The sequence below is a fragment of the Myxine glutinosa genome, chromosome 11, assembly GCF_964187855.1.
Source record: "Myxine glutinosa chromosome 11, kmMyxGlut1.1, whole genome shotgun sequence".
NCBI classification, from domain to species: domain Eukaryota; kingdom Metazoa; phylum Chordata; class Myxini; order Myxiniformes; family Myxinidae; genus Myxine; species Myxine glutinosa.
The window spans coordinates 105719618-105732856 of NC_136271.1; the positions used below are offsets into that span (position 1 = coordinate 105719618).

At 44.3% G+C, this 13239-nt stretch overlaps 1 protein-coding gene across 4 annotated transcripts; it reads right to left on the reverse strand.

Annotated features, from left to right (window-relative positions):
* Positions 1 to 609: 609 nt before the first annotated feature.
* Positions 610 to 13202, reverse strand: INTS12 (integrator complex subunit 12). Of its 4 annotated transcripts, none has more exons than XM_068131354.2 (7): positions 13142 to 13202; positions 11594 to 11744; positions 6564 to 6710; positions 6258 to 6448; positions 5921 to 6080; positions 2001 to 2129; positions 610 to 1529 (listed from the first exon to the last, which is right to left on the reverse strand). In XM_068131354.2, the coding sequence occupies exons 2-7, from the start codon at positions 11732 to 11734 to the stop codon at positions 879 to 881; spliced, it is 1419 nt and encodes a 472-aa protein (XP_067987455.1). In that variant the 5' UTR covers positions 11735 to 11744; positions 13142 to 13202; the 3' UTR covers positions 610 to 878. The 4 variants fall into 4 exon arrangements, with proteins under 4 accessions (XP_067987455.1, XP_067987453.1, XP_067987454.1 ...); XM_068131352.2 differs by having other exon boundaries at positions 2001 to 2138; XM_068131353.2 differs by lacking the exon at positions 13142 to 13202 and adding an exon at positions 12889 to 13010 and having other exon boundaries at positions 611 to 1529; positions 2001 to 2138.
* Positions 13203 to 13239: the final 37 nt, after the last annotated feature.

Consider the following 13239-nt stretch of genomic DNA (forward strand, 5'->3'; position numbering starts at 1 on the left):
AAACCAACTCATCCACCAAGTTTTGTCACAACTTGTCCACAACGTTTTGAAATATCGTGCTATACCATATATTGTTTTTGGCCCCATCTCTTGATGGTGAAGAATCACTTAAAAATTCCAGTATCCGGATCCCGATCTTTACCAAAATCGAATCAATTCGTCCTTGGGACCCACAACTGAATCCGTCCACAACTTTTTGAGATATCCTGCTCACAGACAAACAGACACATGGGTGAAAACACAACCACCATCCACTTTCAGTGGCGGAGGTAACCAGTGGTGTTACATCGTTAAAGTGATCAACTTGCCTTTCCTGTAGATTAAAGCCGGCCTGTGGTGAAAGCTTTATGATCGGCATAAAGCGTTTCTTTCCGAGACAGGCGAATTTTTAAATTCCAGATTGAGGTTGTCATTACAATAACTTTACAATTAAGTTACATTTGTGAGTTAATAATGATTATTGTTGTTTTGCAATAACAATGTTTCCATAAGATGAGCGTTATGTTGCAGTTAATTATTACAACTTGTGTTATATGCAAAAAAAGAAATTAATTAAAAGCCCAATTCATCGATGGAAAATGACATGATTGAATAGAGGGGAAACAATATGAATTGTGCAACGATTATTTTTAATGATCCATCTCCAACAAAGGATCCATCAAAATCAAAAGGGTTACTTGGATATCTGTCGTGATGTTCATTCAGAAAATATCCCCCCCCCCCCTCATCCCCTGCATCGGCCCCCAACCCCCCAAAAGAAAGACAAAGCATATACAGTACATCAATGAGTGAAAGCATATCACAACGGCTTAAACGTTAAAAAAAAAACCTAAACGTAACACATCCCCTCATGGACAAGATGCCAGTTTATGGGAAAATCATTTCTTCATCTTCTTCTGCTGCGCTTTCTTTTTCACGAGCTGCAGTCTCCGCATTGCGTTGAGCTGCGACTCTTGAGATGTCGGTGTTTTGCTGGCCGACACGTTGCTGCCATTGTTACCCAAATTGGTTATCCCCCCACTGGCACCAGAATTGTTCGAGGAGCCAACAGCTCCCAGCATGCCGACAGCACTAACTGGAACCGTCCCCAATGCGCTACTCAAAAATACCGAGCCTCCTGAAGAGACCAAACCCGGTGAGTTTCTTCCCGAAGGTACTGTTGATAATACCCCCAGTCTCTTTCCTTCCAAGGCATGAGCTCTGTAGCCCTCCACTTTGAGAGATGGCACTGGAGGCGAACATTTACCGGACGATGACGTCACCACCATGCCCAGCTTCGGTTGTACTCCTGTTTTTGTGACCTTTGCAGAGCCAGGTGTCACTTTACTCCCAATCGTTGTCCCAGAACCGAAACCAAACTTCCCACCTACGGCAGATGCAACAGGTCCTGCACTCGATGTCTTTGCTCCAAAGTTGGCGGCCCAGCCAGCTAGGCCGCCAACTGTGGAGGAACTGGTCGCTGGCACAGCGGAGGGTGGCCCTCCACTTTGTGGGAATGTGAGAGAACCATGGGGTGAGGATGATGACACCTGGAACAAAAGTTCAACAAAATGACATCCTACTTGGATGTTTTATGGTGTACATGTCATCCTACTTGGCACATGTTTTATGGGGTCACGCTTTTATATTTTCGAATGTGAAAGGTTATGAACAAGCCATTGATACAATTAGGGAAATAATGTTGTTGTAGGCCATAATATGTCATTTACATTAAGGTGGTTAAGGACAAAAAAAAAGAACGAACAAAGGTAAGAAAAATGTATGATTTTCAGGCGACTGTTTTTTTATGTGACCTCAATATTTCCCCCTTTACTGGCCTCAATAACTTGTATAATAAATTAACCAGTTTAACTAAAACAACAACCGACCTTAGTAACCAGAATAACATATCAGGGAAGCAATCATACATCATGTGAAACCATTCTCTTTTCTGCTCTTATACACCAGATTGATGGCAATCTGTATGTACATTGCGGGAGTCATATTAATAAAGTAGAAACCTTGGTTTCAGAGCGTTTGAAGGCTTGGAATAAATCTGATGTAGGACGACTCTCCATCTTCTTCACAGATGCATCTTTGGCATTTCCCAGGCCTGCAACTGCCCCTGGCTTCCCCGAAGTCTTCTGATTCTGCACAGCCTCCGAATGAAAACAAAGGTTTATTTAATACATCCATTTTAAAATGCTTTAATTAGTGAATCTCAAATGATTTATTGCACCCACTTTACGTCTTTTCTGTTTACTCTTTCCTCCAACATAAAATGGACAGGGAATTATATTGTTATGTGGAAGAGAGGGGGGAGTCCATACCTAGATTTTGGTAAGATTATAGTATGGACCGTTTGTTTCGAGTAGGATGGATTGCCATGTAATAGGGGCCTGTTACTGTTAGGATAATTCATGTTGTTAAACATGACGCTGAGGGGGAAGCATATGTAATTCATGGACAGTAGAGCTCGGAATAAGATTGTATGGTGTAAAACATCCTGTACAAGCGAGGCCAGGTGAGAAATTGGGCACGAAATCACCGGGAAAGCGCTACGCACTTTAAAAGGACACCATTACGATGTCGGTGCGTGCGTGCAAGCCATGGCAGCAAGATGCGCTATAGGGCCAAGAAGATGGGAGAAAGACTTCTTCCATGTGGACATGCCTCACAGTGAGGGATGGTGAGAACAATGTGCTGCCCACACCTGCAGGTGACCAACCACGAGACCCACTGCTTGGGGAGGCGGTCCCAAAGTCCGGGAGGTACTTCAGCGTCCATAATTCAACGTAAAATATGCTTCATGATTTGAAGCCAATTAAAAAATAAATAGCACCGCAAATCGGGCGTAACCCCTCAGCCCATGCATGGTGAAAGGAAGCATTGATGATAATTTGTTATTTGAAGCGAAGTTGTATACCGAGTAGGAACTGCAAGTAATGAAATTTTCGCCCATGAACCCATTAACCCATTTCGTGCCCATGAACCTTCCTCTACTCAACCCCAGCACACACTGCAAACATGGATTTAATCGGACAAGCCGTTCTGCTTGAAATTGACGGAAACCAAAAGTTGACGGACACCCGGACGCCCGCCCTCCCGGACGCCCGCCCGCCCGGACGACGCCCGTGACGACAATACCCCTTAGCCCATTCGGCTGAGGGGTGAAAACGGACGACCTTCAGTGTTTCCTGAAACATGCAAGCTTGGTTAAAGCAGGGGTTGATGCACCATCTGTCCGTGCCACGAACGAGGAAATATTGAGAGCTGGTATGGGTGAAAGTCCCGTACCAGCTTCAGTAGACAGTGATGTTGAGGTTGGAGATTGGAATATAATGAATGAATGGTCGTTTTTTTTTAAGGCCATTTTTCCCCGCTCGAGCGGGGGTTAGCCTTGCGGGCCCCATGACAATCATGGTTCCCTGTTTGAGGTTGGAGATTGAAATGAACAAAAATATCCAATGCTCGAGGCGACCATTAATTTACTAATCTCTGCATTCAATTAACTATTGATTTGATGTACACTTTACTGCACTTTCCTATTGCATTTTGCAATCCATATTTTATTGGTTCTGTATTTTCATTGGTTCTGTACAGTGATACATCGGTTCCGTATGATTTACACCAGGTTCGTAAACCTTAGTTTATAAATAGCCGACTGCTCATATGTAGCAAAAGTGGAAAAGGGGGGGCTTTCTGAACCAATTTTCAAGAGCTTTCAGTGGTGAACATGACCGAGATACAAACTGAAAAAAAATAGAAAGCATCTGAAAATGTAAAGACCATCCGCATCCGCTTTGGTTTCAGACGTCTCCTTCTTCCGTATGCTAAACATGACAAACAGCTTAAAAAATTTAAAAAAAAAAGATTTTATGCATCCATGACCTTTGACCTTTTGATCTAAAAAAAAATAGCCTTCTAGCTTTTGATTGGTGAACCAATTCAGTGACTCAATATGCAAATTCGTAAGATTTCAGGTCAATTAGATGAACATTGATGATTTTATGTGATGCTGACCTTTTGACCAAATTATTAATTTGTCTTCTCCATGTTCTCATGATAAAGCTAAGTTGAAAAATTTATGACAAAAGCTCAAATGGTAAAAAGGTTACAGCCTGGACACACAACACACACACACACACGATTGCAAAACTCAATTTCCCACTGGCGCTGTGTGGGATGAGGTTAAAAAAACGTGGAAAAAAAACCTCTTAATATGTTTTTATTATTTCTATAGTTTTTTTTTTTTACAATTATTCCAGTTCCCAGCCGATCCAGGACCCGGCAAAGTTTTGGCAAAATTACCGGGTTGGATCTGAACCGAGTTTTTGCTACCGAGTTCCACCACAAGACAGATTGGTCTTTGATCAAATGTGAAATCCTTTGGTACTAACTTATCAAATTCCAAGTAAGAATGAACAATCGCTTCCTCACTTCCAACACTGACATCCAGTTCTTCTGCAACTTCATGTAAAGTAATCCAGTGATTCTCCAAATTTAGCTATTTAATATATTTAATGTTTGCTTGAGTCGCATCAGTTGGTGGCACGTGATAATGCTCAAGATTGCTCACAAATTCACAGCCAATTTTGTATTTGCTGCATCCTTTAATAACAGTTCTATGAAAGACATGTCAATACACTGATTAGACAAGAACTGCACTCAGTTGAGCTCATACCTTCGCCATGCCATTGAAGGGCCAGATCTGGATGCGGACCTGAACCAAAACCCAATCGGCTTGTTATTGTCGCCTAACTATTTAATCCTCCTAGTTTTGTCATAACTCGTCCACAACTTTTTGAAATATCATGCGATATATATATATATACTAGCCGAAAGCACCCGGCGTTGCCCGGGTTATTTTTGAATGAATTTACTACTACCCGGCAAAAGCTTTATTTTATAATATAGAGAGAAGAGAAGAGAGAAGATATATATATATATATACAGTGGAACCTTGACTTACGAGTGCACCAACTTACGAGTTTTTCGAGATACGAGCCGTCGCTCGGGCGGTTTATTGCTTTGAGATGCGAGCCGAGATCTGAGTTACGAGCTTTCGCCACCCGCCACCAGGTGGGTTCCGGTCACGTGGTTATCTTGCCGTGCAAGTATCTCTGCCGTATATCGCTGCATTTTTGTTTTCGCATGTTGGTTATTTTGAGTTTACGCCAGCCGCCACCAGGTGGGTTCCGGTCACGTGGTTATCTTGCCGTGCAAGTATCTCTGCCGTATATCGCTGCATTTTTGTTTTCGCATGTTGGTTATTTTGAGTTTACGCCAGGCGCCACCAGGTGGGTTCCGGTCACGTGGTTATCTTGCCGTGCAAGTACAGTATCTCTGCCGTATATCGCTGCATTTTTGTTTTCGCATGTTGGTTATTTTGAGTTTATATATATATGCACACACACACACACACACACACACACACACACACACACACACACACACACACACACACACACACACACATCATTTTGGCCCCATCTATCAATGGTGAAGAATCACTTAAAAAATCATCGTATCCAAATCTTCACTGAAATCGAATCAAATCTTCCATTTCACACAACCTCTCCACCAAATTTTGTCCGAATCCGTCCACAACTTTTTGAGACATCTTGCCAACAGACAACGAAACAGACAAACAGACAGGGGTGAAAACATAAACTCTGTCCACCTTCAGTGGCAGAGCTAAATATTAGATAAATGTTTTTATCAAGATGTAACATCGTAAAATAAAATAAATAAAACAAGGTAACTTGGACTGAGAACACTATGGGGTCAAACAAAACAAAAATCTACTTTTGAAAACGAGTTGCTCTTTGATAGTGGCAACGACGGAAGTTTGTAGAACACAAAATTGCTTTACTAGAGCAGACTTATAGAATAGGATTAATTATGCTGGAAATACCAGGCCACAAGCGGGTAATCTTACCAACTTCTTGATTTGCCGTGCACACCGTTGGCAGTACCAGGCGAGCCGTGGGTCATTGGCTTCCTTGTCACTGACAGATGGCCGATGACAGTCCTGGTGGTAAAGGTTGTGGCAGTCCTGGCACTCCACCAGCTGATTTCCAGGGCTCACAGTTACTTGCCTGCATGGATGGGGTGAGGGAGGGGGGAGGGAGGAGAGAGGGAGGAATCGATCATAAAAATCTTTAAACATTTGCAAACAATGACCAATCATCAGGTATTTAGGCATTGTACTCAGAATAGCTTACAAGCGATCATTAGTATTGTAAGCCTTCACTCACATAATTGGCCTCACTTACCGACAGACAACACATGCCAAGCCCATCTCCATGGCAAATTCATCGGCATTAGTCTCATCCTGTCCGGCCACAGTATCCACAAGAAGGTCTCGATTAGGAGCAGAGGGCACCGGCGAGGAGCGGCTCTCAAGTCGCTCCAGCCTTGCTCGTTTTGCTGGTCCAAGCACATCAGCATCATCCAAGTGCATTGGCTGAAAAATGAGTACCGTACCATGGCATTTAAAACAAATACCGTGGTGTCTCTGGATGAAGGTTACGAGTACTCGCAATGACAGCTGATTTTAAATTGTTTGCTGCTGTGCTCACCTTTTCAGATATCTTCCGGTCACCATCCTTGCGTTGTTTGTCTGTAGTGATTGTGATTCGCAAGCCAAGTCCTGCTTGGGAAATTTTGCTTTCCTGTCGACTCGCCGGTAACCCTTTGCTTGTAGCTGGCTTGATGATATCCAGCTCCTGCACGGCATTAATAGAGCAAACAATACTGAGAACAAGTAAACAATTGGATGGCATTGAGCAATATCTTAAACGAAACCAAGGAAAGCTAAGACTGCCTGTGGTGTGAGAGGATTTGAGGACTTGACATACAAAACACTTGGGTTTGATATCCATGGTATTTGCTAAAAGAGCAGGGAATGAAGAAAATATTCAAACATTTCATCTTCCTTTGTAGGCTGGTAACTCAGAGTGTAGTCTCGTTAAATCACAAATGATTAATTTGATGGAACATTTGTCTGGACAAAATTTAATCTTTAATAGGATTGTGCAATACAATATGTACATACTGTTACATTTGTGGGGGTAGTAATGAAATACCTTAGAGCCAGGTAGGATTGCATAAGGTAATGTGCTCCGACTGTCGTGAAGAAGAAGAAACCTGTCACTTAGGTCAGCTCCGTGTGTCCGGTAAAGTTGTATAATTGTCTCAATGAGAGGGGTGGAGCTATGTCAATTAGTTAGGGTATAAGAATAATTCCCTGTATGTAAATCGCCTCTGTGGTTTTTCCTTTGTTCCTTATGACACACACCACACCAGCCATGCACTACACACTTAAATTAATAGCACTAAATAAACCCCCAAAAAGACACCAGGATTCATACATTTGAACGCTGCTGCTGGCGTGGCCAGCCGAGTCATCGCAACACCAAGCAGGTAGGGCTGTGGGGCCCCGCCCCGAGAGGTGATGAATGGTCAGGGCGATGGACTGCTACGATGGACTCTTTGATGACGATGGATTGCAGCGCGTGCGGACGTCATCAGATGACGTTCGAGACTAGGGAACAAAAAGGCTGAGGACCGCCATTTTATTTCTCCTGGTCCGGGGTTTGACGACGAGCAGTCACAGTTTTAGCCTCTTGTTCCCGACATCGATAGCGAGCAGTCACAGTTTTATCCTCTTGTTCACGACATCGATAGCGAGCAGTCACAGTTTTCTCTCTCCGAGCTGGCCTTCATCGCGTACAGTTGCACCTTTGCTCTGTCTTTGTGTCCCGAGTCGAAAGCGAATAGTCACATTTTTATTTCTCTTGGTACTGGCTGCGTGGTGGGCAGTCGCAGCTCATGGACTCTGATGCCCTTGGTTCATGGCTTCGTGACGGCTGTGTGCTGTGCCGAGTGAGCCGGAGAGACCGTGGTGCTTTGTCGAGCGGATGACGAGAGGGGAGCTTGGGCCTGAGCGCTGCAAGTCGGCGGCTGGGGTGAACGCAGCCACGCACCAAGGACTGTTTTCCTGCGCACGGACCAGGGACCCGTGCGGCGGCCGACAGGGTTAGGGACCGCTTGAAGTGACCATAGAATGCAGGCAAACGCACCACACACACCTTAAATTACTTTGATTTATTTATCCTTTTGTGCTGTTTTACGAGTCCATGCAGGGGCTCCCCAAATTAGGAATTAGTTTTACCGTGCATTTCTTGACCCTGGCATTTATTTTTATTAAACCTGTTTATTTGTTGCATTTTAATTCCGTGTCGGTCTGGTTCGATTATCGTGGTTCGAGGACGCTCCAATGGAATCCGTGCAGGTAAGAGCCTTGCTGCCTCCCTCCCGCCTCGCACGCGTATTAAATAACACCGCCATAGTTGGACTGAACGCCTCGGAGTGTAAAGCTCAGACCCTGGAACAGGACAACTGGTGTCAGGAGTGTAGAATTTGGACTCAACGGACACTCAGTGTCCAAGAGTTGGAGAATCGACACCGGCTGGGTGCAAATTGCGCTCAGCTTTCGGTGAACACACACACGCACACACGCACGCACGCACACACACACACACAGTCGCGTCGTCGACAGGATCTGATGATATATACATTGTCGCGTTGACGTCGACAGGATCTGAACATATTTACATTGTCACATTGACGTTGACAGGGTCTGATGATATATACTGTCGTGTCCCCGGGGTTAAGACCCCTGGGTGACGAATGACCGAAACGAGCTTTAACTCCGAGACGTATTTCAAAACTTGGCGGGATTGTCTTTGGCGCACGTGGGAAAGGGGTTAATCGGGGTTAATCCGAACCCACAGAACAAAGAAACGAAACAAGACAAGACATGAAAGTCACAAATAATGATTGAATGAAAATAATGCAAGCATTTAAAATGAATGCGAGGTAAAAACCTATTTCTTAATTTGAGACGTCTCCACTCAGACTCGTATACAAACAAGGGGAAAATGAAAGTAAAAACTAGAGCTTCCAGGGAAGCAGAACTCAACTGAACTGACTGGACAACTATAAAGTAGGTCAGTTGTCTGTACTAGATTTGACTTAAGATAGCAACCTACCTTATGTGGTAAGAGTCTCACACACCAAGTTTGATCAAAATCCATACATATTTGTGGACGTTAAGGTCTTAACATCGTTTCGGAGCTGAAAACAATATGGCGGCCTATGGCGGTCATTTTGTGACGGATCGGGTTGGAATGCAGTAGCAACCTACCTTGTGTGGTAAGGGTTAAACATTCTAAGTTTGATCAAAATCTGTTAATATTTGTGGACGCTAGAGTGTTAACGTCGTTTTCATGACCAAAAACAAAATGGTCGCCTAAGTCCGCCATCTTTCAACGGATCGGGCTGAAATGTAATACCAACCTGTTCCTTGGGGTAAGGATGCTGCATGTCAAGTTTGATCAGAATCGGTTGATATTTGTGGACGCTGGAGTGTTAACGTCGAAAAGTTAACGGACGACAGACGACAGACGACGACGACGATGACAGACGACGGACGCCGGAGGGTTCAGTATGTGATGAACTCAACTGGACAGTAGTCCAGTTGAGTTAATAAATGATGTTTCGTTTCAAGCCGGCTGGCTTTGCGTCCCCAAATGACTGGTCGGGCTTGCTGGTCGTCGAACCAGTCACTGCGCGGGAAGCGCAAAATATGGCGTGGAACCGTGCCCGTAGCCAGCCGCCGGCATGTAGCAAGCATGCAGGATCCTTCTTTGTTTCGTTTCGGGCGGGGGGAAGGGGGGGGGCGGAGTCTAATCGTCGTTAGAGAATTATGCTGGCTGCTGGTTAGCCCTGGCGGCGTTTTGAGTGAATGAGTCCATTACATCGCTGTTGTTATTTGGCGGGCTTTTTAATTGTAACAAGCGTTACGCCTAGGTCCCCCGTCGGTGAAGTGATGCGAGTTGACAAAGTGGAAGACGCAAGGCGGCCATCTTGGATTTTGACATGGCGACCCAATTTTCAATAGCGTTCTCCCTTATGCGTAGATACACCCACACACCAGATTAGAAGTTGGTACTTCACTTATTTTTCAAGATATTCCGCTCACAAGGTTCAGACATATATATGGTGGCGGCCATCTTGGATTTTGACGTGGCGACCCAATTTTCAATGTCTTCTTCCTTATGCCGAGATACACCCACACACCAAATTAGAAGTTGGTACTTCACTTATTTTTCAAGATATTCATCTCACAAGGTTCAGACATACATGGCGGCGGCCATCTTGGATTTTGACGTGGCGACCCAATTTTCAATAGCGTTCTTCCTTATGCCTAGATACACCCACACACCAAATTAGAAGTTGGTACTTCGCTTATTTTTCAATATATTCAGCTCACAAGGTTCAGACATACATGGCATCAGACATACATGGCGGCGGCCATCTTGGATTTTGACGTGGGTTGCACCCACACACCAAATTCGAATGCGGTCCTTCGCTTACGCACGCACGCACGCCCACACGCACACACACACGCACGCACGGACGGACGGATGGAGGGGAAAACCATAGTCCCCCTTTCGCTCCGCTGTGCGACGGGGGACAATAAAGATGTGGGGAAGTTCACAGGGGGGAATATTACACACTGGGGAATTACTCTTTAAGCCCTATAATTAATTAGTACAAAGCCACGCCCCTTATGGTGACATGCAAACGCTCTTACCCAGAGAGATGGCCTACTTACTACACCGAGATTTTTCGCGGCATGCGGAGCATTCTAAACCTACACGATTCTAACTTTCCTAAGGTATTTCATTACCTACCCCCACAAACATAACAATACATTGTCACGTTGACATCGACAGGGTCTCCACCACACCAAAGCATTGTGGTTCTCGAATGGCTGAATCAAAGGAAAGGAAAACATGTTTTAGCGGACAATGATCCATATCCTGCCGGTATCTTAAATTAAATCCACCTTGCCAATTCATATCTCCCACAGGGATTTCCCAAACACCAACACGGTTTGTGCACGTGAGAAAGAAGTAATCAGGTGACACATATTCTTAAGAGATAACAGGTTTATTGAAAAGAGGTACAGGATGACACAAATGGAGAATCCCGAGGTGACAGATAGACAGACATGCGGGTCCGACCTGGCACAGTGCATTCCCTGGATCACAATGGTTACAATTGGCATTGCACTGGTGACCATTGTGATCCAGGGCATGGAAGCACAAGGTATCCCCTTCACCCACAAAAACGTTGCAGATTACCATCAGTCAGCAAGATAAAACCACAGAGCAATATGCCAGTCTCTGCCAAAAATTGCATCAGGCAAATCAATGACAAATGCCAAGGGGTGTTGACCAAACGTGTGCTCCTCCTTCACGATAACGTGCCTGTGTACAATTCTTGCATTGCACGAACCACCATTTGTGATCGTGGTTTCGAAGAGCTGGTTCACTATCCCATACGGCATACAGCTTCGACCTGACCCCCATTATTATTATCTGTTTTGACGTTTGAAGTCCCACATGCGTGACGACAAGAAACCAACTGCACCAACTAACATCTTAAACTTGTGTCTTACTGGCATTTTGAAAGATCATATTAACAGCTATTATGTCAGATTTATGGCAAAGAATAACGTTCCCCAAACCTCAAATACCTTGCCCAGCACTCCCCCACTCCGAAGCAGGGCTTCATCCAATAAGGCCTTGAGCTTGTCAGCAGAGTCTCTGCTCTTGGAACGTAGATAACTCAAGGCTCGTATAAACACTGGTTCCAAATCACTGGGAGGTCCTGCCATTTTCCTTTGACTGCAATAAAATGTCATCCAGCAGTGTCAGAAATACATCATGGTAACAACTCGATGCAGTACAAACACAAATTGATCCACTGCACATTGGCTAGAAATGACTGTTTTATTACGTCCGCCACCGAAGGTGGACAGAGATTATGTTTCCACCTGTCTGTCTGTCCACATTCCTCACTCACCCTGAGATCTGATCCACCCACCAACAAACCTTACACACAATGATCACTCCCCAGCTGCCATTCATTTCTACCTACACCTGCAGTACAAGCTACTTGTGGTGTTCCTATCTGCCATGGTCTGCATACACGCTAATCATCAATACACAAACTAGAACGGCACTCGGTAGAGTGCATACCTCCACCAGGCTAAAACAGTTTGTTTTGTATCCCAATGATAGGCCGGATCTGGATTCGGACCTGAACCAAAATCTAATCGGCTAGTTCTTGTCACCTCACCGATTTAGTCATAACTCATCCACAACTTTTTGAGATATCGTGCTATATATCGTTTTTGGCTCAATCACACAATGGTGAAGAATCGCTTAGAAATTAAATAATTCTCGCATCCGCATTCATATCCGGATCTTCACCAAAATCAAATAGATTCGTTCTCGTCACAAAGCCAACCTGTCCACCAATTTTGGTCCAAAACTTTTTGAGATATCCTGCTATGTGTATCGATTTTGTCCCTATTTCCCAATGGTGAACAATCACTTTTAAAATTCTAGTAGCCGGATCCGAATCCGGATCTTCACCAAAATCTAAACATTTCGTCCTTGTTACATACTCAACATCTGTGCCAAATTTCGTCCGAATCCGTCCACAACATTTTGAGATATTTTGTTCACAAACAAACAGACAGACAGGGGTGAAAACATAACCTCCATCCACCTTTGGTGGCGCAGGTAAAAATAGGACTGTGGATCCTGAAGCTCACCTGCATCAGGAGCAACAGTCACTCAAACCCCTCACAGACCCTGATATTTTTTAATGCCGTAAACAAATATTGGTACACAATGGTTGATGAAGGTCGTGATCAAGTTTCGTGTCGTTTCAAAGAAGAGAGCAAATACCTATTTTGAGGGGGGTCAAAAACACCCCCGCAGTCCCCCTTAATGAGCGCAGATTTTGATGCGGTCAACACACCTGCGTTCGGCATCAGGTATGAAGCTTAGGACCAAGTTTCAGCAAAATCGGGTTTGGTTCAAGCAATAACGACTGAAGTGATTACGGACGGTCAGTCACTCACTGACTTACCAACGGACACTAAAGTCCAGTTGAGCTAAAAATGAACTCCTATTGGAATAACATACCGGTGTAAACTATATGACTCAGCACTTCACCTCGAAATGATTTTTGTACATTTACAAAAATCACCACAAACTCCATTCATACTCACATTCACTCCCTCGAAATGCACACCGGAAGTGTGCCCAAGGACCGAAAGTGACAGAAAAATGTCAACAACAACAACAACAACAAACTACTATAACGGAA